This window comes from Coregonus clupeaformis, chromosome 12 (assembly GCF_020615455.1).
Source record: "Coregonus clupeaformis isolate EN_2021a chromosome 12, ASM2061545v1, whole genome shotgun sequence".
NCBI lineage: Eukaryota > Metazoa > Chordata > Actinopteri > Salmoniformes > Salmonidae > Coregonus > Coregonus clupeaformis.
Genome location: NC_059203.1, coordinates 47,497,238 through 47,523,200, shown reverse-complemented (window position 1 = coordinate 47,523,200; position 25,963 = coordinate 47,497,238). Strand labels below are relative to the sequence as shown.

The window sequence follows — 25,963 nt, the reverse complement described above, 5'->3', positions numbered from 1 at the left end:
GGATTGGCTTGATGGGCACTTCTTACGTACTATACGGTCAAGCTGCTCCCACAACAGCTCAATAGGGTTGAGATCCGGTGACTGTGCTGGCCTATGCCAACTTTGATAAATCATTTCTCAATTATGTTTTTTTTAGTGTTACCAACTTTTTATTATTTATTTTTTTTGTGTGAGGGGTTCGGATCAAAGACAGGCAATAATATTCAAAAAGTATATAGATAAAGTAACAAAAAACAGCAGAGAAATAAATAAACATTATTTGTCCTGTCTGTCCCATCTCCCCCTCCCCCTTCTCAATAGGTGCGACACATTCCTATTTCCCCCTCCCTCCCTCCCATCTCTCTTCCTCCTCCCCATCTCTCTTCCTCCTCCCCACCTCACTCCCTCCCTCCCCCCAGGGGCTCATGTTGCATAAAACAAAACATTATGGGTAACCCATCTTATGTTTGTAAAATTGTGGGACCAAGGCACACATGAATAGAATCATACAGATATTCAAAATACAATTGATAAATTCAAACATGATTACATTACATTCTCATAATAAGCTTTTGACCTTTTCGACTGCACTATTGAATGTTTCTAATGTTGTTTCCTTGGTGCTGTTCACATGAGCTATGGAGCGCTCTAGTGAAATAATGTCAAGGAAGTTTTGAATCCATTGAGTTATGCTGAGTTTATGTGGAGGCTTCCATCTGGTCACTAACATTATTTTTGCCGCAGTCAGTCCAGAGAACCATACTAGTTTCTGGGCTACTTTGAGAGTTAGTGAAGAGTCATCGTTCAACAATAATATATCAGGGAGATAGGGAATGGCAGTCCCAACTATGCTCGACACAGACCTGGCAAACTATGACCAAAAGGTCTTCACACTGGGGCAGTCCCACATCATATGCATGAGAATCCAATATTTATTTGAGAATACAACAGACAATTTGAAATATGAGCAAGTTTTAATTGGCAGCATTTCCACTGAGAAAAACCCCCATCTGTGAATGAATTTGTAGTGTATTAGTTGATGATTTTAATTTCGGGAGGACATTGGGATATTGTTCCAGACTCTTTTCCAGTCTGTATTTTGTTGGTAGTCTTTAAGATCTGTGTTCCATACCGTAACTATTCCCATTGGTTTATGGAGGGCTTCTAGTATTTTTTTATTAATATAGATTGGATACAAAACTTCCACTTTTGTTCTGGCTACCTAACAACACCGTGAGTGGATGGAATGGGAGTGGTTGACTCCATGCGATTCCATAAGTGCGCATAGCAGTTCTTAACTACAAATAAAATAAAATGATGAACAAGGTAAATTATAGATATTTTTAGGTCATGAAAGGATAATAAACCATCATTCATTATGTCCGAAAGTTTATGAATTAATTGTTCAGACCATTGTTTAAAAATAATAGGTTGTCTGGGTTTCTTGAGGATTCATTCATGTTTGGCTGGATAAACAGGGCCAGCAGGGCGAGAGTGAGGTGCCCTTGACCCCCCATCACCCCCCGTCCCCTTAATTTTAGCCCTGGGGTCAGGGCCTGACCGCTAACCCCCAGAGAACTCCCACACACACAGGGGCCACATCTGGAGGCCCCACAGGGTGTATGTGACCTTGATGAATCGACTTTTCCACTTTCTCCTTCTCTCTGTCTCTCTCTCTTTCTCTTTCTCATTCACTTTCTCTCACACACACAGACACACAAAGCCTACACACACACCAACCTCAACCTCAATCGCATTCCTAATAGTGAATTTGTATGAATCCGTATGAGGGTTAAATTGTCTCTGTAAATCCACACTTATCTTAAGTAGCAGACCTCTATCCTTGTTTATTTCAGACTCCATCTGTGTGCAGACACGACAACAAAAACCAGGGGAAATGAGACAAATCCAGAGATTGCATTCCTTTTCCCTCTGAAGAGAGAGTCATTTGAACACAGTTTGGTTTGTTTGAGAGGAGAAGTGACAGGTAGTAACAGCAACGCTGCTATGGCAACCAAACCAAAGTACTGTCACACTCCACCTCCAAACATGGGCTCTGTTCCTGTTTCCAGACACATGTGGCTCCATTTTTCTTTGGCCTCCTGAAAACAAGAGCTGAGTGAAGACACACACACACACACACACACACACACACACACACACACACACACACACACACACACACACACACACACACACACACACACACACACACACACACACACACACACACACACACACACACACACACACACACACACACACACACACACACACACACACACACAGTACACAGTACACAGTACACAGTACACACAGTACACACACACAAACACACACACACACACAGTACACACACATGCTTGAGGAGATGAATATTCAAACACTCATCCTCCTCCATCTCCTCCTCCTTCTCTGTCACTTTGAATCTTAAGAGAAACACTTCTTGAAATATCCATTATCATCTATGTCTTTCAACTGCAAGTGCTCCCCTTATCCTCCATCTCTCGCCTTCCCCGCTCCGCTGCTGTCAAACAGCATCTTAATATCAGGGGCTGTGGTTTACTCTATAGCCTCTGCCTCCATACTCTTTCATTAGAAGCAAAGGATTTGCAAGGGTTCACCAAGGAGTTTGTTACATTCATGAGGAACAATGGCCAGAAGACCATTGACGCCTATAGTCAATGGTCAACCGCATGTGAAAACAAAACAAAAATCTAAACTAGGCCTAACACATTGCTCATGGGCAGTGTGGATGTCTGAATGTTCAGCACTCTGTGATTCTGTTTTGAAGGGGCTAGAAAAATGAAATTAGACGACAACATCGTTGCATCTACTACTGCGCCTATTTTTATCCTGTCTGTCACATTTCAATTGGGATAAAAAAGGCTGCAGCAGACACCAAGAGACATGAACACACACACATTTAGACAAATCCATCAGAATGTGGCAGTCTCTCACCCCTGCTGAGTGTTGCCCCCCTTTGCACAGCAGAGGGAGCGAAACAGAAGGACCATTTATCAAGCATGCCAAAGTGGCCCCCATGTGAAGAAAATTATGATCTACATGTGATTTTGCATTCTGAAAAAGCATTTCACGTGTTGGGAAAACTGAAACCCACACTATAGGAAAACCATAAAAGCTGTATCTGATCTGGTTGGTCAGAATTCGAATCAAAACATAATTCCACAGACGCACACATGCATAGATAAACATGACGTTTTAAAACATCAGGCTACATTGTAGAATAATAGTGAAGACATCAAAACTATGAAATAACACATATGGAATCAAGTAGTAACCAAAAAAGTGTTAAACAAATTACAATATATTTTATATTTGAGATTCTTCAAAGTAGCCACCCTTTGCCTTGAGGACAGCTTTGCACACTCTTGGCATTCTCTCAACCAGCTTCATGAGGTACTCACCTGTAATGCATTTCAATTAACAGGTGTACCTTCTTAAAAAGTTAATTTGTGGAATTTCTTTCCTCCTTAATGTGTTTAATCCAATCAGTTGTGTTGTGACAAGGTAGGGTTGGTATACAGAAGATAGCCCTATTTGGTAAAAGACCAAGTCCATATTATGGCAAGAACAGCTCAAATAAACAAAGAGAAACGACAGTCCATTATTACTTTAAGACATAAAGGTCAGTCAATCAGGAAAATGTCAAGAACATTGAAAGTTTCTTCAAGTGCAGTCGCAAAAACCATCAAGCGCTATGATGAAACTGGCTCTCATGAGAACTGCCACAGGAAAGGAAGACCCAGAGTTACCTCAGCTGCAGAGGATAAGTTCAGTAGAGTTACCAGCCTCAGAAATTGCAGCCCAAATAAATGCTTCACGGAGTTCAAGTAACAGACACATCTCAACATCAACTGTTCAGAGGAGACTGCACAAATCAGGCCTTCATGGTCGAATTACTGCAAAGAAACCACTACTAAAGGACACCAATAAGAAGAAGATACTTGCTTGGGCCAAGAAACACAAGCAATGGACATTAGACCGGTGGAAATCTGTCCTTTGGTCTGATGAGTCCAAATTTGAGATTTTTGGTTCCAACCGCCGTGTCTTTGTGAGACGCAGAGTAGGTGAACGGATGATCTCCGCATGTGTAGTTCCCACAATGAAGCATGGAGGAGGAGGTGTGATGATGTGGGGGTGCTTTGCTGGTGACACTGTCTGTGATTTATTTAGAATTCAAGGCACACTTAACCAGCATGGCTACTACAGCATTCTGCAGCGATCCACCATCCCATCTGGTTAGGGCTTAGTGAGACTATCATTTGTTTTTCAACAGGACAATGACCCAACACACCTCCAGGCTGTGTAAGGGCTATTTGACCAAGAAGGAGAGTGATGGAGTGCTGCATCAGATGGCCTGGCCTCCACAATCACCCGACCTCAACCCAATTGAGATGGTTTGGGATGAGTTGGACCACAGAGTGAATGAAAAGCAGCCAACAAGTGCTCAGCATATGTAGGAAATCCTTCAGGACTGTTGGAAAAGCATTCCTCATGAAGCTGGTTGAGAGAATGCCAAGAGTGTGCAAAGCTGTCATGAAGTCAAAGGGTGGATACTTTGAAAAATCTAAAATCTAAAATATATTTAGATTTGTTTAACACCTTTTTGGTTACTACATGATTCCATATGTGTTATTTCATAGTTTTGATGTCTTCACTATTATTCTACAATGTAGAAAATAGTAAAAATAAAGAAAAACCCTTGAATGAGTAGGTATGTCCAAACTTTTGACTGGTACTGTATATGAGTGAAATAAAGAGAAACAGAGTAAACAAAGATGAAGTGTGAGAACGAGGAGAATATGTACGAGTATAGTGTGTGTATGTGAGTACTGTAAGTGACTGGCAAGCAGACTCTGGTCCTGACAACTCTTGCATCTTCTCAACCTCACTCCACACCCCATTGTCTGTCTGTCTGTCTGTCTGTCTGTCTGTCTGTCTGTCTGTCTGTCTGTCTGTCTGTGTCTGTCTGTCTGTCTGTCTGTGTCTGTCTGTCTGTGTCTGTCTGTGTCTGTCTGTGTCTGTCTGTGTCTGTCTGTCTGTGTCTGTCTGTGTCTGTCTGTGTCTGTCTGTCTGTCTGTCTGTCTGTCTGTCTGTGTCTGTGTGTCTGTGTCTGTGTCTCTGTCTGTCTGTCTGAGTCCCGTCTGACCGGCTGTATGAACAGTGCCCTCTCCATATCTTGCCACCTCAGTGCCCATTCCTCTCTGCAGCCTTTCCATAGACCGGCCAACGTTAGACAGGCTGCCTACGTTAGACAGGCTGACAAGCAGATCCTGGAGATGAGGGAATCCGTCCTTTCCCTGTTCAGATGATGATTTCATTTGGATGGTGTGCCTTTATAACTCCATGTGATTAAGTACTTGGTTATGGGCTCTGTCTCGTCACTGTTGCCTGTTAACATGAAATACTCTGCTCACACTGGTATAAACTGCATCAGCCTGCTTGCTTTCATTTGCTGTCCCTTCCTGTTGATTGAAGAATAGTCTTGAAGTGCTTCAAGTCTTTATTTTAAATCCATGACATCATTTGGAGGGGGGAGAGTCAGGGATTAATAGCTTTATGGTTGGAATGTGCCAGCCATTTTACAACAGGGCTGACATAAGACGACACAGAAAAGAACAGAGGAGATTAGTTGGAAACAAACATCATTATGTTGTCAACCAGAATCACATTTATTTATTTTCCGAGCTATAGCACACAATATTGTGCGTACAGCAGGTCTTTAAAGTAGAGTTTGGTCTGCTTCGTGTTAAAGATTTTGGCATGAAAAAAAGATACTACCCTCCCCCAGTGAAAGTCTGGTCACTTCAGAGACCTTGCGGCAGTCTCCCCTTTCCCCTTTGGAGCGTGCTAAAACAGGGTGCCCCCGCTGTGGGAAGCATGCTAGTTACCCCCCTCCCTCCCTCCCTCCGCCTCCCCTGCCAACCCCTTATCAACAAGCAACAAGAGAGAAGGGAGGAAAGGAGGAGGAGGAGGAGGAGGAGGAGGAGGAGGATACATACAGAGAAACAGAGACAGGAAGGACACTATATTTAGAGCTTGAGTTGTCACCTTCTGTTTTTCTTCCTTGAATAATCACAGTTTGACAGCACGAATCCTGCAGAGCAGAGGTTGCTGGGATGCAGTATACCACCCCATCATCTCTGGAGAGAAACACAGCCAGCGAGATAATAATATTTTCTTCCGGCTTGCGTGCCACAGCCAAATCATATAATTCTGTTGAAGCAATTTTTCAAAGACCTGAGCGATAAAAAGGCAGACAAGGAGTGAAGTGGAGCTATTAGTCTGCTGACCATGAAATGCTGGTACACATTTCATGCATGGAAGTAGAAAAAAGACAACCTAGAGAACTCCATTCACCACCCCCAATCTATAGATCAGTGGACAAGCACCGACCCACTAGACCTAAACTATCAGACCACCCAAGTGACACATGGGAACTGCACTGACTTGGCTTCTCAGAGCCCATTCAGTAAACATGTAGCAAAGGCATGAATGCAGGTGCTTACATGTATTAAAAATCTTGTATCCTCGACAGTGCTGTGCATCTTTTATAAAAGTTGTATACATGCACAGCTGGCAGAGAGGAGCGAGGGAGAGGGAGGGAGGGAGGGGGCGGGATGCAGATTAAACATGACATGGCAGACGGCAGATGTGCAGAGTACGGGGGTGGAATAGCTCAGTCACAGTAGCGAGAGGTGAGGAGAGCAGGCAGGCAGGGGCTTTGACATGTGTGGACTGATGACTGAAGATCTCGTACAACACTGTGTACTACTCCCTTCACAGAACAGCGCAAACTGGCTCTAACCAGAATAGAAAGAGGATCTTTATTAAATAGTACCCGCAAAACACCAGTCTCAACGTCAACAGTGAAGAGGCGACTCCGGGATGCTGACCTTCTAGGCAGAGTTGCAAAGAAAAAGCCATATCTCAGACTGGCCAATAAAAGAAAAGGATTAAGATGGGCAGTCTGAGATATGGCTTTTTCTTTGCAACTCTGCCTAGAAGGTCCAGCATCCCAGTCCCTCTTCACTGTTTATGTTGAGACTGGTGTTTTGCGGGTACTATTTAATGAAGCTGCCAGTTGAGGACCTGTGAGGCGTCTGTTTCTCAAACTAGTCACTCTAATGTATTTGTCCTCTTGCTCAGTTGTGCACCGGGGCCTCCCACTCCTCTTTCTATTCTGGTTAGAGCCAGTTTGCGCTGTTCTGTGAAGGGAGTAGTACACAGCATTGCACGAGATCTTCAGTTTCTTGGCAATTTCTCGCATGGAATAGCCTTCATTTCTCAGAACAAGAATAGACTGACGAGGTTCAGAAGAAAGTTATTTGTTTCTGGCCATTTTGAGCCTGTAAGAGAACCCACAATTGCTGATGCTCCAGATACTCAACTAGTCTCAAGACGGCCAGTTGTATTGCTTCTTTAATCAGCACAACAGTTTTCAGCTGTGCTAACATAATTGCAAAAGGGTTTTCTAATGATCAATTAGCCTTTTAAAATGATAAACTTGGATTAGCAAACACAACGTGCCATTGGAACACAGGACTGATGGTTGCTGATAATGGGCCTCTGTACGCCAATGTAGATATTCCATTAAAAATCAGCCGTTTCCAGCTACAATAGCCATTTACAATATTAACAATGTCTACACTGTATTTCTGATCAATTTTATGTTATTTTAATGGACAAAAAATGTGCTTTTCTTTCGAAAACAAGGACATTTCTAAGTGACCCCAAACTTTTGAAAGGTAGTGTATATTTATAGCCTGGACTCCGACATTGCTCCTCATAATATTTCTATAATTCTTAATTCCATTCTTGTACTTTTTAGCTTTGTGTGTATTGTTATGTAGCGTTAGATATTTAAATTTTTTAAATTTTAGTCATTTAGCAGACACTCTTATCCAGAGCGACTTACAGTTAGTGAGTGCATACATTATTTTTTATTGATTTTTATTTTTCATACTGCCACTGTTGGAGCTAGGAACACAAGCATTTTGCTACACCCGCAATAACATCTGCTAAGTATGTGTGACCCCAAACTTTTGAACGGTAGTGTAAATAGTCAGGAAATTAAGCAAATCATCAAGATATTTGCAGTCTCTTTTGATGTATTCTACTGGGTCTATGTGATGACATTCTGTCAGGTGTTGCCTGTACCTGTTCATGTGGTCTGATGTCATGGAACCTTAATCAACTTTAAGATAAGTTAATCAATGACCTCTTAGGCAAAAAGCAGCCACCTCTACCTGCTTGCTATGAAAATGAAACGTGAGTAAATCGCAAGTAGCAGACATAACTGGAGACCCAGACACTGTTTCCCCAGTGATCATTATACCTTTACAAAGCTTAATGACTTCTAAGTGAACCTTTGTTTAAAAATGGAGAGGTAACGGTTATTGAAGCAGTCAGTGGATAAATCATAACGGATTGGCAGTGGCAAGCAAGAAGCCTGGTACTGTACTGGTGGTTTTGGTTCTGCTCTTATTGGCAGTGTTGCACCCTGAAACCGTGTCCGCGTCAGTATGTCTGTCTGGAGCCCAGGGCAGGTTTTGTTCTGCCTGGAAATACTTGGGAAGGCTTGGCAAAGTCACCTTGGGTCTGTGCACTTGCTGTCTCTTGGCAGGTTAGCTGTGGATAAGCTTTCAGCGGCTCATTGATTGCTGAGGGCCTCTGTTCTGGTAAGGCCTGCTGGGGCACTTAGCTCTGGCTCCAGTGTCACACTTACAATTGACCCAAATAAATAGGAACCTTGGAGCATGGGAGAGAGATGGAGGGAGATAAACTCTGCCAGTACGTGCATGGGCATCTAACTCTCTCTGTTTCACTCTCACACACACAGACACCCACCTACCCACCGACCAACTTACCCACACAAACACACACACACTCCCACCTCGTGTCCATTACATGGAGACCTGACTGCAGCCTTTTCTCCTCTCACTCTCTTGCCTTTCTTTCTTGGCTGGCCGTCTGTCTCTCTTATAGACACTGACTGTGGGGTGGAAAGCTCAGCCCAAGGCTCTCAGACAGACAGAGCACAAATGCCATAATGCTCTCCCTTTCAGCAGACACGTCAGCAAGGGTATCAGACAACCCATACAGTGGAGAAACTAAACACAGGCAGGCGGAAAGCTTAGGAAGCACCTCCAGCAGGGCATTTAATCATGAATAGGCTTTACTCTCTTACCAGCCACAGTAGGCATGACTCTATGTCCGCCCACGGTTCTTTTTTCTAATCTAAGAAATCTGGGCTATTGTAATCGCAGAGCCAGAGAGAGACACTGAATTTATTTTATTTTATTTTATTTCACCTTTATTTAACCAGGTAAGCCAGTTGAGAACAAGTTCTCATTTACAACTGCGACCTGGCCAAGATAAAGCAAAGCAGTGCGATAAAAACAACAACAACACAGAGTTACATATGGAATAAACAAAACGTACAGTCAATAACACAATAGAAAATCTATTGTGTCATTCGCAGGAGAAAGAGACGGAGATATCGTGGACGTAGGTCAGGGTGCCTCGTAAGGATCCGACGGCGAGCGAGTAAACTGCCTCTTCCATCAATCCTATTAGCCAATCTTCATTCATTGGAAAATAAACTAGACGACCTAAGAGTACGGTTATCCTACCAACGGGACATTAAAAACTGTAATATCTTATGTTTCACCGAGTCGTGGCTGAACGACGACATGGACAACATACAGCTAGCGGGCTATACGCTACATCGGCAGGATAGAATGGCTGACTCCGGTAAGACAAGGGGTGGCGGTCTGTGTATATTTGTAAACAACAGCTGGTGCACAAAATCAAATACTAAGGAAGTCTTGAGGTTTTGCTCGCCTGAGGTAGAGTATCTTATGATAAGCTGTAGACCACACTATTTACCAAGAGAGTTTTCATCTATATTTTTAATAGCTGTCTATTTACCACCACAAACCAATGCTGGAATTAAGATTGCACTCAATGAGCTGTATAAGGCCATAACTAAACAGGAAAATGCTCATCCAGAGGCAGCGCTCCTAGTGGCCGGGGACTTTAATGCAGGGAAACTCAAATCCGTTCTACCTAATTTCTACTAGCATGTTAAATGTGCAACCAGAGGAAAAAAAACTCTATACGACCTTTACTCCACACACAGAGACGCATACAAAGCTCTCCCTCATCCTCCATTTGGCAAATCTGACCATAACTCTATCCTCCTGATTCCTGCTTATAAGCAAAAACTAAAGCAGGAAGCACCAGTGACTCGGTTAATAAAAAAGTGGTCAGATGACACAGATGCTAAGCTACAGGACTGTTTTGCTAGCACAGACTGGAACATGTTCCGGGATTCTTCAGATTGAATTGAGGAGTACACCACATCAGTCACTGGCTTCATCAATAAGTGTACCGACGACGTCGTCCCCACAGTGACCGTACGTACATACCCCAACCAGAAGCCATGGATTACAGGCAACATCCGCACTGAGCTAAAGGGTAGAGCTGCCGCTTTCAAGGAGCGGGACTCTAACCCGGACGCTTATAAGAAATCTCGCTATGCACTCCGATGAACCATCAAACAGGCAAAGTATCAATACAGGACTAAGATTGAATCGTACTACACCGGCTCTGACGCTCGTCGGATGTGGCAGGGCTTGAAAACTATTACAGACTACAAAGGGAAGCACAGCCGCGAGCTGCCCAGTGACACAAGCCTACCAGACGAGCTAAACCACTTCTATGCTCGCTTCGAGGCAAGCAACACTGAAGCATGCATGAGAGCACCAGCTGTTCCAGATGACTATGTGATCACACTCTCCGTAGCCGATGTGAGTAAGACTTTTAAGCAGGTTAACATTCACAAGGCCGCAGGGCCAGACGGATTACCAGGACGTGTACTCCGAGCATGTGCTGACCAACTGGCAAGTGTCTTCACTGACATTTTCAACATGTCCCTGACTGAGTCTGTAATACCAACATGTTTCAAACAGACCATCATAATCCCCGTGCCCAAGGACACTAAGATAACCTGCCTAAATGACTACCGACCCGTAGCACTGACGTCTGTAGCCATGAAGTGCTTTGAAAGGCTGGTCATGGCTCACATCAACACCATTATCCCAGAAACCCTAGACCCACTCCAATTTGCATACCGCCCCAACAGATCCACAGATGATGCAATCTCTATTGCACACCACACTGCCCTTTCCCACCTGGACAAGAGGAACACCTACGTGAGAATGCTATTCATTGACTACAGCTCAGCATTCAACACCATAGTGCCCTCAAAGCTCATCACTAAGCTAAGGATCCTGGGACTAAACACCTCCCTATGCAACTGGATCCTGGACTTCCTGACGGGCCGCTCCCAGGTGGTAAGGGTAGGTAACAACACATCTGCACGCTGATACGCAACACGGGGGACCCTCAGGGCTGCGTGCTCAGTCCCCTCCTGTACTCCCTGTTCACCCATGACTGCATGGCCAGGCACGACTCCAACACCATCATTAAGTTTGCCTATGACACAACAGTTGTAGGCCTGATCACCGACAACGATGAGACAGCCTATAGGGAGGAGGTCAGAGACTTGGCCGTGTGGTGCCAGGATAACAACCTCCCACTCAACGTGACCAAGACAAAGGAGATGATTGTGGACTACAGGAAAAAAAAAGAGGACTGAGCACGCCCCCATTCTCATCGACGTGGCTGTAATGGAACAGGTTGAGAGCTTCATGTTCCTTGGTGTCCACATCACCAACTAACTATCATGGTCCAAACACACCAAGACAGTCGTGAAGAGGGCACGACAAAGCCTATTCCCCCTCAGGAGACTGAAAAGATTTGGCATGGGTCCTCAGATCCTCAAAAAGTTCTACAGCTGCACCATCGAGAGCATCCTGACTGGTTGCATCACCGCCTGGTATGGCAACTGCTCGGCCTCCGACCGCAAGGCACTACAGAGGGTAGGGCGTACGGCCCAGTACATCACTGGGGCCAAGCTTCCTGCCATCCAGGACCTCTATACCAGGCAGTGTCAGAGGAAGGCCCTCAAAATTGTCAAAGACTCCAGCCACCCTAGTCATAGACTGTTCTCTCTGCTATCGCACGGCAAGCGGTACCGGAGTGCCAAGTCTAGGTCCAAAAGGCTTCTCAACAGCTTCTACCCCCAAGCCATAATACTCCTGAAAAGCTAATCATGGCTACCTGGACTATTTGCACTGCCCCCCCCCCCCACCCCCCCACCCCCACCCCATCTTTTTATGCTGCTGCTACTCTGTTAATGATTTATGCATAGTCACTTTAACTCTACCCACATGTACATATTACCTCAACTAGCCGGTGCCCCCACACATTTACTCTGCACCGGTACCCCCCTGTATATAGCCTCCCTACTGTTATTTTATTTTAATTCTGCTCTTTTTTTCTCAACACTTTTTTGTTGTTGTTGTTTTATTTTTGATTTTTTTTAAATAAATGCATAGTTGGTTAAGGGCTGTAAGTAAGCATTACACGGTAATGTATACACCTGTTGTATTCGGCGCATGTGGCAAATACGATTTGATTTGATTTGATTTGATACAGTGTGTGCAAATGTAGTAAGTTATGGAGGTAAGGCAATAAATAGGCCATAGTGCAAAATAATTACAATTTAGTATTAACACTGGATTGATAGATGTGCAGAAGATGATGTGCAAATAGAGATACTGGGGTGCAAATGAGCAAAATAAATAACAATGTAAATAACAATATGGGGATGGGTCGGCTAATTACAGATGGGCTGTGTACAGGTGCAGTGATCGGTAAGCTGCTCTGACAACTGATGCTTAAAGTTAGTGAGCGAGATAAGTGTCTCCAGCTTCAGAGATTTTTGCAGTTCGTTCCAGTCATTTGCAGCAGAGAACTGGAAGGAATGGCGGCCAAAGGAGGTGTTGGCTTTGGGGATGACCAGTGAGATATACCTGCTGGAACGCATACTACGGGTGGGTGCTATGGTGACCAATTATCTAAGATAAGGCGGGGATTTGCCTAGAAGGGATTTATAGATAACCTGGAGCCAGTGGGTTTGGCAACGAATATGTAGTGAGGGCCAGCCAACGAGAGCATACAGGTCACAATGGTGGGTAGTATATGGGGCTTTGGTGACAAAACGGATGGCACTGTGATAGACTATATCCAATTTGCTGAGTAGAGTGTTGGAAGCTATTTTGTAAATGACATCGGCGAAGTCAAGGATTGGTAGGATAGTCAGTTTTACGAGGGCATGTTTGGCAGCATGAGTGAAGGAGGCTTTGTTGCAAAATAGGAAGCTGATTCTAGATTTAACTTTGGATTGGAGATGCTTAATGTGAGTCTGGAAGGAAAGTTTACGGTCTAACCAGACACCTAGGTATTTGTAGTTATTCTAAGTCAGACCCCAGACTAGTGATTCTAGTCGGGCGGGCGGGTGCAAGCAGCGTTCGATTGAAGAGCATGCATTTAGTTTTACTAGCATTTAAGAGCAGTTGGGGGCCACGGAAGGAGTGTTGTATGGCATTGAAGCTTGTTTGGAGGTTTGTTAACACAGTGTCCAATGAAGGGCCAGATGTATACAAAATGGTGTCGTCTGCGTAGAGGTGGATATGAGAATCACCAGCAGCAAGAGCGACATCATTGATATACACAGAGAATAGAGTCGGCCCAATAATTGAACCCTGTGGCACCCCCATAGAGACTGCCAGAGGTCCAGACAACAGGCCCTCCGATTTGACACATTGAACTCTATCTGAGAAGTAGTTGGTGAACCAGGCGAGGCAGTCATTTGAAAAACCAAGGCTATTTAATCTGCCAATAAGAATGCAGTGAATGACAGAGTCAAAAGCCTTGGCCAGGTCGATGAAGACGGCTGCACAGTACTGTCTTTTATCGATCGCGGTTATTATATATTTTAGGACCTTGAGCGTGGCTGAGGTGCACCCATGACCAGCTCGGAAACCAGATTGCATAGCGGAGAAGGTACGGTGGGATTCGAAATGGTCGGTGATCTGTTTGTTAACTTTTCTTTCAAATACTTTCGAAAGGCAGGGCAGGATGGATATAGGTCTGTAACAGTTTGGATCTAGAGTGTCACCCCCTTTGAAGAGGGGGATGACCGCGGCAGCTTTCCAATCTCTGGGGATCTCAGACGATACGAAAGAGAGGTTGAACAGGCTAGTAATAGGGGTTGCGACAATTTTGGCGGCTAATTTTAGAAAGAAAGGGTCCAGATTGTCTCGCCCAGCTGATTTGTAGGGGTCCAGTTTTAGCAGCTCTTTCAGGACATCAGCTATCTGAATTTGGGTGAAGAAGAAGCGGGGGGGCATGGGCAAGTTGCAGCGGATGGTGCAGAGCTGGTGGCTGGGGTAGGGGTATACAGGTGGAAAGCATGGCCAGCTGTAGCAAAATGCTTATTGAAATTCTCGATTGTTGTAGATTTATCAGTGGTGACAGTGTTTCCTAGCCTCAGTGCAGTGGGTAGCTGGGAGGAGGTGCTCTTATTCTCCATGGACTTTACAATGTCCCAAAACCTTTTGGAGTTAGTGCTACAGGATGCACATTTCTGTTTGAAAAAGCTAGCCTTTGCTTTCCTAACTGATTGTGTAAATTGGTTCCTGACTTCCCTGAAAAGTTGCATATCACAGGGGCTGTTTGATGCTAATGCAGTACGCCACAGGATGCTTTTGTGCTGGACAAGGACAGTCAAGTCTGGGGTGAACCAGGGGCTATATCTGTTCTTAGTTCTGATTTTTTTGAATGGGGCATGCTTACAGTGGGGTAAAAAAGTATTTAGTCAGCCACCAATTGTGCAAGTTCTCCCACTTAAAAAGATGAGAGAGGCCTGTAAGTTTCATCATAGGTACACGTCAACTATGACAGACAAATTGAGAATTTTTTTTCCAGAAAATCACATTGTAGGATTTTTAATTAATTTATTTGCAAATTATGGTGGAAAATAAGTATTTGGTCACCTACAAACAAGCAAGATTTCTGGCTCTCACAGACCTGTAACTTCTTCTTTAAGAGGCTCCTCTGTCCTCCACTCGTTACCTGTATTAATGGCACCTGTTTGAACTTGTTATCAGTATAAAAGACACCTGTCCACAACCTCAAACAGTCACACTCCAAACTCCACTATGGCCAAGACCAAAGAGCTGTCTAAGGACACCAGAAACAAAATTGTAGACCTGCACCAGGCTGGGAAGACTGAATCTGCAATAGGTAAGCAGCTTGATTTGAAGAAATCAACTGTGGGAGCAATTATTAGGAAATGGAAGACATACAAGACCACTGATAATCTCCCTCGATTTGGGGCTCCACGCAAGATCTCACCCCGTGGGGTCAAAATGATCCCAAGAACGGTGAGCAAAAATCCCAGAACCACACGGGGGGACCTAGTGAATGACCTGCAGAGAGCTGGGACCAAAGTAACAAAGCCTACCATCAGTAACACACTACGCCGCCAGGGACTCAAATCATGCAGTGCCAGACGTGTCCAGGCCCGTCTGAAGTTGCTAGAGTGCATTTGGATGATCCAGAAGAGGATTGGGAGAATGTCATATGGTCAGATGAAACCAAAATATAACTTTTTGGTAAAAACTCAACTCGTCGTGTTTGGAGGACAAAGAATGCTGAGTTGCATCCAAAGAACACCATACCTACTGTGAAGCATGGGGGTGGAAACATCATGCTTTGGGGCTGTTTTTCTGCAAAGGGACCAGGTAGACTGATCCGTGTAAAGGAAAGAATGAATGGGGCCATGTATCGTGAGATTTTGAGTGAAAACCTCCTTCCATCAGCAAGGGCATTGAAGATGAAACGTGGCTGGGTCTTTCAGCATGACAATGATCCCAAACACACCGCCCGGGCAATGAAGGAGTGGCTTCGTAAGAAGCATTTCAAGGTCCTGGAGTGGCCTAGCCAGTCTCCAGATCTCAACCCCATAGAAAATCTTTGGAGGGAGTTGAAAGTCTGTGTTGCCCAGCGACAGCCCCAAAACATCACTGCTCTAGAGGAGATCTGCATGGAGGAATGGGCCAAAATACCAGCAACAGTGTGTGAAAACCTTGTGAAGACTTACAGAAAACGTTTGACCTGTGTCATTGCCAACAAAGGGTATACAACAAAGTATTGAGAAACTTTTGTTATTGACCAAATACTTATTTTCCACCATAATTTGCAAATAAATTCATTAAAAATCCTACAATGTGATTTTCTGGATATTTTTTTCTCATTTTGTCTGTCATAGTTGACGTGTACCTATGATGAAAATTACAGGCCTCTCTCATCTTTTTAAGTGGGAGAACTTGCACAATTGGTGGCTGACTAAATACTTTTTTCCCCCACTATATTTATGATGGAGAGGAAAGCACTTTTGAAGAACACTTTTGAATGAAGTCTAAGTGAAGGTCACTGTGAGTAGCAGCCTAATTCACAGAATAGGGAAGCAGACATATAGTCAGAGATGACATCTGTGTTAATATAGTCCACCCCGAGAGCACAGACAGGAGAGGTGCCTAACACTGAGCTCTTTGTGGTACCGTTACGTTATGTGATAGAAAAAGATAAAGAGAGGGGGGAAAGAGAAAAGCCAGGGGAAGTTGAAATAACCTTGAGATTCTGTATGAGAAATAGTCAAATTACATGACTGTCTGTGTCACGACTTCCGCCGAGGCTGCCTCCCCTCCTTGTTCGGGCAGGCATCGGCGTTCGTCGTCACCGGCTTACTAACCACTCCCGCCCCAATTATCATCATCACATTTGTCTTGTCTTGTCAATCACACACACCTGGTTCTAATCCCCTCATTAGTCCGTGTATAAGTGTTCTCTCTGCCCCCTTGTCCTTGTGGGTGATTGTTTGAATGTGAGAGTAGTGGAGCTCGGTGGAGCTACTCGTACCATTTTGTTGCCAGGGTAGATATTTCCCCTGGGCCTATGTATTGTATGGAGATACCGTTACAGTGTATTGCCAGGGTAGATAGTTTCCCCTGTGCCTGTTTCGTTTGTCGCTATTCCAGCGTATTTTGTGTAACGAAGGAATAAACTCTGTATTCGGTGATTACCCTCCTGCGCCTGACTCCTTCCATCACACTCATCACAGTCTGGCCATGCGTTTTCTCTCCAATTTCAAGTGTTCTTTTTCTCTCCCTCGCTCACTGGCAACTCTGTTTCCAGGTGTTTCACCCTGAACCAAAGGCAAAAGGAAAACAACGTTAAACACTTTAGAATGTAACTGAAGATTAGCGTAACAAGCTATTACTAGCTAATACGCTCCCATTCTCCCAGGGTGTGGGGGCAGTTAGTTAAGCTCAAGTGTGACTGGATCCTGTTTTGGGGGTCATGACCCCTGAGGAGCCCCACACCCAAAATAGCATGTGATTACAGAGCTTGTTTGAGCATAAATATAGGAGTTCTTCCCTCAGAAGCTAAAACCAGTCAGTCCTATTCACTCTTTACAAATAAAGATGGCAGAAGGTACACTTAATAAGGAACACAGTGGTGGTGCTTTGTTTGTGTTGTAACATTGTATTACAACCTCTACCATCCACTTTGCCAGCAATTTCCACTGACCCCAAAAGAAAACACCCAACCAAAAGCCGGAAGAAAGTGAGGCAACATTTATATATCTACTATAGGTCTCAGCAATGTCTGTAAACACACTCTCTGTTCTTTGAAGACCTAAGTGCCCTCTTTATCTCATAACATTAAAATATGTTGGCTAACCAGCCTGTGATAAGCACTTCGAAAAGATGTTTAACGTGTATGTGAGCATGCATGTGTGTTTTTGTGTGTGTGACTGTATGAGGGAGCACTTCTATACTACGGTGCCGTAGTATATACAATAGTTGTAAAACGGTGTGCATGCCTGCCTGTTTGTACATGTGCCAATGTTTTTTCTTCCCCATTCAGCTTATTATACTGCTAAAGCAGTATGGGAGATGATCGATGCTTACGAGTCCTGAGTGGACATGCCTTTACTCTGAGCCGCTGTTTACCCTTCCCTTATCACAGGTGATAACTCCGAGCCCTGCACTGACTCTGACCCCCTCACTGGTTGCTTTTATAGACCTCACTATACTACAGACAACTGATAGGAACTTATATAGAAAGCTCAGGCCTGATGGGGACTTAAGCTATTTGAATTCAAGCATAGATTAGAAGATAAAGTAGACAGACTGATATTATTCAACAGAAACTATAGACGGATGTGGGATCTTTTCATCAAAAATTATTTCTGAATCAAGAAAACTGAAAATGAACTCAATACTCAGATGAGAATGTCAGTTGAATAAATATATTCAGCTCAGAATGACAGAAAACTACATTCTAAACAACATGTGCAACAATTACCTAGAGCATTTAGCTTTTCCTAACCACTGTGCTGGGAATGAATCAAAGTGAATCTGCTGTCATGTCACAATGGCGTTATGTGATGGCTAGCGTGTGACGTGTCTCTCCCCTCTCCCCTCCGGGCCATCGTTTAGCATGTAAATCCTTAAAGCTTTCACTCATTCAGCAGAAAGCTTTTCTCTCTCTCTCTCCGTTGAGGAAAAAACGTCAGAAGATAAAATAGATCTATAACATTTCTATGAAAATAGAACCTCAATTTTGAACTGTGACAAAGGTACATTAAATGGCAACATGAACAAACATGACTTGAATGTGGATTCAACCAGGGTAGTAGCATTAACTGAAAAAATGCCTCTTATATCTTAGATGCATCAGTATGGCAGACCAAGGTCTCTGTGAGATTGTCTGTAGCGCAGGTTCCCTGAGTGAGTTGACTGATGATGAACATGTTCTCCATGTAGCGGGAGCCTACAAGCCCTCGAGTCCTCATCCAAAGAAGGAAGTGCTTGTATTTTTATATATACACAAAGTTAATGGAAATCAGAAAGTGTCTGTGTTGCAAGGCACCAACTTGCAGCCTCAAAGCAATCAATAATGCCAGACATACCAAACGAACTCCCCAACTTGTTTTAGTTACTCTGTCTGACGGTCTGAGTTCTCCTCAGCAGATAGGACTGGCCAAAGTCTAACCACTCTAATGACCAGCACAAGGCCAACAGCAACTCAAACTCATCCAAGATTATGACATGACAACAACACAGAATTACATAAAAAAAACTGGTTTACAAAACTGTCCAAAACTGTCTACAAGTATGACATTGAAACTTGAGTTGAAGGTTTTAACCTTAGCGTTTGGCAACAGACCAACCAGATTAAAGAAGACATTTGGACCATCAGACCACACTAATGGTATTAGCCTGATGCCACACTAATGCCACAGGTTAGCATCTACATTTTGGCAACACAGTCCACAATGTATAACTGCTTCAATAGACAGAGATTGCCAGCATGAACCAGTGGGTGCAATAGGTTGTGTAAAGCTTGGAGCGTTGAAAACAAAAAGCTTGTTAAAAACAGTTGGATGGCTATAAGGAGATTAGAGTTGCATTTTCAAGAGGTTGTTAAAATTCAGCCAAGCCCCCCTGGAAAGCTCCAAGGAATCTTGCCCCCCATGTATATCCTTTGTAAAATGTGTAGCTAATTATTTGGCTCACCAAGGTCCATAAAGGAATCAATATGGGCACATTTAAAAACAATTCCCCTTAGTGTGAGCCAAAACAACACAATTAGAAAATGTGCAGCTCATGTTCAATTCTAGTCGACAACAAAGTGAAGTTGCTCTGTCAAGCATATAGGGTAGTTTCATTTGATTTCAAATATTTTTCTTTTGATTTGAACAAAACTTTCCATTCATATTTGCCCATGGTAGAAAAGGTCAGAAAGTGACTTTTTGGACCTAAATGACAAAACATTCAGGAGACATCGGCGCTCAAAGTTTACCTCATTTTGCATACCCAATGATACGATGAAACATCCAAGTATTCATTACTGGAAAGGATTAACGGTTGAGTTTGATATCATTTAAAATCTTACAAACAGGGTTATCAAATTATCTGATAATTTCTTGAATTTCTATTCATCTATATGTTTTGACATTCAGGTCCAAAAAGTCACTTTCTGACCACTTCTACAATGGGCAAATATGTATGGAAAGTTTTGTTCAAATCAAAAGGGAAGCAGTCAAAAAGTGATTGAATTCAAATGGAACGACCCTATAGGAAACCAATAAAAAAAACACAAAAGGAACTAATTTAAAGGAAATTGGAAAGAAATCCCCATTTTGGAGCAGTGCGATTGTAAACTTGAAACCAGTGGGTTGTGAAAACCAACTTAATTAGAGTGAAAACCGACAGGTAAGCAAAAAGAAAGAGAGAGAGAGAGAGAGAGCAAGAGAGAGAGAGAGAGAGAGAGAGAGAGAGAGAGAGAGAGAGAGAGCAAGAGAGAGAGAGAGAGAGAGAGAGAGGAGAGAGAGAGCGAGAGAGAGAGACACTCAGGTTGCCTAATTCCACATAACTTGCAGACAAAAACAAAAGAAAGTGCAGAATCTATTCTCATTCCCCACGTGAGGTGATGAGGATTTAAAGACATCTGGAGGCTTAGCGAGGCCTCCTCTCCTTTGAGCTCCACACCAGGGTTCACATCACAATTAGCCTTACAAGCACACAGTGATTAGGTCAACAAGAGGATTGATAAAGGATCAGAGATTATGGTCCACCATAAAGGTCCACTTTCAAGGTACAGTTCACTACACAGACAGGGCCTCATGTGGCAATGAAAAGTATTCATAATACGCTCGGCTCTCTGGATGTGTGCCCAGCCAAGTGTTAAATCCAACTTGATTTCAGAGGGGAGCCGAGGGCAGACAAAGCGCTGTTGGAGGACTGTGGTAGTCAGTCAGACACTGTTTAATGAACAGTAGGCACAAACAGCACTTCTTCTCTCCTCTGCTCATCTCTCTCATTACCCTCCTCTCTCAGCAGATAATCAAGAGAGAGGAGACTGGGTTCCCACTGACACCACGGTGTGCCAAGCCAGGCACGTAGCTGGCTGTAACGCCTTCCTAGCCAGAGAGAGGGGACTGGGTTCCCACTGACACCACGGTGTGCCAAGCCAGGCACGTAGCTGGCTGTAATGCCTTCCTAGCCAGAGAGAGGGGACTGGGCTTCCACTGACACCACGGTGTGCCAAGCCAGGCACGTAGCTGGCTGTAACGCCTTCATAGCCAGAGAGAGGAGACTGGGCTTCCACTGGCACCACGGTGTGCCAAGCCAGGCACGTAGCTGGCTGTAACGCCTTCCTAGTCCCCCTAAACTGTACACAAAGCTAGGATGAGCTGTGAAAATAAAAGCAACCACTAGAGCTCACATACAGGGAAATACTATCCACCTGTTTTCAGGCACAGAGAACCACACCAACAAGGTAAGATAACTAAATGTGTGATTGTGTCTTACCTTTGAAGGAGAGGAAAACCCGAGGGGCAGAGAGGGGCTCAATGGGCAGTGTGGGTAGTGCCTGGGCAGACAGGGCCAGCAAGGTGGACAGCCACCACAGTTTGTCCCACAGCATGGTCCCTCCGCTTCCAGACACAGAGGAGGAGAGAGAGTCCAGGTACCTGAGGAAAGAGAGGGAGAGGATGATCAGCTCTGTACCACACCCCCATACAAAAACCTGCAACACACACACCTGCCACCAGTTTTGGGGGTAATACGTTACAAAGTAACGTGTTACAGTAATAATATTACTCTTTGCGGTAATGAGTAATATAACGGAGTACTGTTCCAATGTAAGTCATATATTACAGTTACTGATCAAAGATAGGTCATCGTTACTTCGTTACTTTTGTTATCATTCCCATCCTATTACAGTTATTGATCCAAATAAATATTTGTGATAATTATTTTGATTCCCTCTCTGTTGGCACAATATTTAAAAGCCCCCCGCCCCAGATTCTAATTGTTTTCGTCCTGAGTTTGAGGTCCTCTCACCAAGTTCCTGTTTACGCATGCTTTAGTGAGGGAGATAAAAAATGCCAGAAGCGTCTAAAACATTGATTTTCCCCATTGCAGAGTTGGCACTCTCTGCACTCAACTGGGGGTAGAAAGCATCACTGACCGGGAGTATCAATTCCTGAGGCAATATTGTACAGTCATGAAGCAACTCACTGTGGCATTGGACATCTTGCAAGGGGAGGATAACTGTTCCTATGGCACTTTACTACCAACCCTGGAAATGCTGCCTTGCACACTCTTGCCTGTCTAGCTGATCTAGGGTGTAATCAATAATCCAACAGTTGCAAACGAGAGTTTCTATTGGACAAATTCAAGTATGTTTATCCCTGTTTCAGAAAAGGTTTTCAATAGAATCGGCGGACTGAATACACCCCTGATCACACGCAAATACAGTTCACTTTCATAGCAGCCATATTCAAACAGCATGATGATTTTGTTCGCTGTAGAATTCCTTCTTGTATTTACGCACTCTCCTTCTCGCACCTTTTCCCAATGCTTGTGGACTTCAGTGCACTCGTTACCTGTATAAAAGACACCTGTCCACACACTCAATCAAACAGACTCCAACCTCTCCACAATGGCCAAGATCAGAGAGCTGTGTAAGGACATCAGGGATAAAATTGTAGACCTGCACAAGGCTGGGATGGGCTACAGGACAATAGGCAAGCAGCTTGGTGAGAAGGCAACAACTGTTGGCACAATTATTAGAAAATGGAAGAAGTTCAGATGACGGTCAATCACCCTCGGTCTGGGGCTCCATGCAAGATCTCACCTCGTGGGGCATCAATGATCATGAGGAAGGTGAGAGATCAGCCCAGAACTACACGACAGGACCTGGTCAATGACCTGAAGAGAGCTGGGACCACAGTCTCAAAGAAAACCATTAGTAACACACTACGCCGTCATGGATTAAAATCCTGCAGCGCACGCAAGGTCCCCCTGCTCAAGCCAGCGCATGTCTAGGCCCGTCTGAAGTTTGCCAATGACCATCTGGATGATCCAGAGGAGGAATGGGAGAAGGTCATGTGGTCTGATGAGACAAAAATAGAGCTTTTGGTCTAAACTCCACTCGCCGTGTTTGGAGGAAGAAGAAGGATGAGTACAACCCCAAGAACACCATCCCAACCGTGAAGCATGGAGATGGAAACATCATTCTTTGGGGATACTTTTCTGCAAAGGGGACAGGACGACTGCACCGTATTGAGGGGAGGATGGATGGGGCCATGTATCGCGAGATCTTGGCCAACAACCTCCTTCCCTCAGTAAGAGTATTGAAGATGGGTCGTGGCTGGGTCTTCCAGCATGACAACGACCCGAAACACATAGCCAGGGCAACTAAGGAGTTGCTCCGTAAGAAGCATCTCAAGGTCCTGGAGTGGCCTAGCCCGTCTCCAGACCTGAACCCAATAGAACATATTTGGAGGGAGCTGAAAGTCCGTATTGCCCAGCGACAGCCCCGAAACCTGAAGGATCTGGAGAAGGTCTGTATGGAGGAGTGGGCCAAAATCCCTGCTGCAGTGTGTGCAAACCTGGTCAAGACCTACAGGAAACATATGATCTCTGTAATTGCAAACAAAGGTTTCTGTAGCAAATATTAAGTTCTGCTTTTCTGATGTATCAAATACTTATGTCATGCAATAAAATGCAAATTAATTACTTAAAAATCATACAATGTGATTTTCTGGATTTTTGTTTTGGATTCCGTCTCTCACAGTTGAAGTGTACCTATGATAAAAAGTACAGACCTCTACATGCTTTGTAAGTAGGAAAACCTGCAAAATCGGCAGTGTATCAAATACTTGTTCTCCCCACTGTATATATATATATATATGTATATATATATATATATATATGTATATATATATATATAATATGATGCTTTAGCTATTGTCTCAAATTCCCCCTTCATAATGACCAACCGTCCTCCCCACCAGCACAAGTTGAAATGAAATTGTATTTAATTTCTGGCATTGCAAGGACTGTTTTTGTGCAACCCAATACAATTGAAAGCACTGCTAGTGTATGTAAATACATCCGCAACGCTAAAAGCACCTAGGATAGGCCTATTTAACAAAGCACCTCATTAGTAAAGATCATTTAAATATTGTGCTTGATTTATGGGGTTTGGAGCCCATAAAGGCTATTGAAATACTTTATTTAGCCATCTATCACTGTTCTGTTCGTAAACGTGGGTCAACAGGGTATGGGGTCAAAGGCTGCCTCCGGATCAAGTTCCGAATGAGAGCGACTTTCCATTTAAAAGCGCGTGTCTCGGCATATATATATATATATATATATATATAAATTATTTTGCTTTCTGTTTTTACGCAGAGGCTTTTTGCAGCGATGACAACAGCGATGGGCCACCGCTGCTTAATGAATATAAAGAAAACACTACACATTCCTTATTTATTCGGGAATGGGATTTAGGCTATAATGAACTAGAATAACATTAAAAGTCTGTGCAATAGAAAATGAATTAGGCTACTCTTAAAAGACATAGACTGGATATAAGTTGGATAAAGCTCCTGTTATAAGCGAACAACGAACAGTCTATTGACTGTTTGAAACCACACACACAGGAGCGCAGAGCGCAGGCTTCTACAGCCTGTTGTTGGCTAAAGAAACTTGAACGCTATAAAATGCTGGCTTCTTCACTCTCGTGAGAAGTAGCTGAAAAGACCATGCAAGAACTCCCATAGCAGTTTGAAATGCAGAGGAATTATGGCTAATATCAAGCCATAGCCTACAGGATCTGAACGCTTATATTGTTCCTCATGCAGCCATACAGAAAAAAGTGTAGGCCTAATAAAAATAAAAATAAAAATAAACAGAGACCTAACAAAAATGGATTGGTTTACAGAAAGCATCATTACCTTCTTATCTGGCTAAGTGGACTGAAACACAATAGACAATAGGCCTAAATCACCAATTGTAGTTCGACTCAATTACTGGAGGCATTGTTTTGATAATAATCTCTTAGGAGAATAAATAATTCAACACGGACATATGAGTCATGATTTGAATGAAAAACCTTATGCATGAAAACATTAGATCAATAAAGTACCCTACAGTTGTGCCTACCTGGTTATTATTGCCCGTTGGAAATTATGTCGATTCCAGTCATAACAGTCATTTAGAAGGCAGTTAACAAAATCCTACTAAATTCGCCTTCTCCGTCCCCAATGTACGAATGAAGCCGCGGAGATCCTGCACGATTTCCCGGCAACAAAGCTATGGCTCCAAATGAACTTGGCAATCTCCTAAACTTGCAATATTTGTCTCCTATTCTCTACTCTTGTCTCGAGCATACACACAATCCCACTTTGTTGTTCTCGTTAATATCTGTTATTCCTTGAAATTGAGCAGTTGCTAAAGTTGAAACGCGGCATACAAACCACAGCTCTGTAGGCTACTGGAGGCGAGACGCAATGGCAGGTGGATACAGTGCGCTCGCCCGTAGCCTACATAGACACACACCCATGGGGCGGGAACTTACCTTAGCCGCAGACGCATCTGTACCGCCCCCTTGAAAATGATGTGCCTGTAACACAATGGCAAGATTGCACATCAGCATCCATAGTCCACAGGTAGAGTAGGTCTAACTTCAAAACTGGACATTTCAGAATACACATTTTACTTATACATATCCCTAAGCTTAGGCTATTTGTGTTGGTGATTTACATCAGATCACATAAGACATTAATCCATCCAGAGTATTTCAGTGATGTCTAGAGATACCTATTTCCACTGCACTCGCAGCTTCCATGTGTTTGAAAATGTCTGCAACTGCCAGAGTCGGTCCTTGTGTCATTTTATTGGCACTCGAAATATGCAAACATCTGTGAAGTTGAGGAAGCATGCAGCTAAAGTGTACTGAGATGGGTGATGCAGAAAATGTAAGTCACATCCTGGAAAAAAAACTAAGCTGATGGGGAGAGCAGGAAAAAACCTCCATTCTGTTTCAGAGGAAAGGGTTGCTGAGTTAATACACAGCACAAAGGATTATCTAAGATTTGCTTAGGCTTTTGAGTAAAACCTCT

The 25,963-nt window shown here is 43.7% G+C and overlaps 1 protein-coding gene across 4 annotated transcripts in view; it reads right to left on the bottom strand.

The window, feature by feature from the left end:
• The window catches only part of LOC121578392 (semaphorin-3F-like), a 72,466-nt gene extending 47,123 nt beyond the window's left edge, over nt 1–25,343 (bottom strand). For all 4 annotated transcript variants that reach the window (XM_041892748.2, XM_041892749.2, XM_041892750.2 and 1 more), the window contains exons 1-2: nt 25,005–25,343; nt 21,363–21,523 (exon numbers count right to left, since the gene is read on the bottom strand). In XM_041892748.2, the coding sequence (XP_041748682.1) occupies nt 21,363–21,477 (115 nt within the window). In that variant the 5' untranslated portion in view covers nt 21,478–21,523; nt 25,005–25,343. The remainder of the gene's footprint in view (nt 1–21,362; nt 21,524–25,004) is intronic.
• Nucleotides 25,344–25,963: the final 620 nt, after the last annotated feature.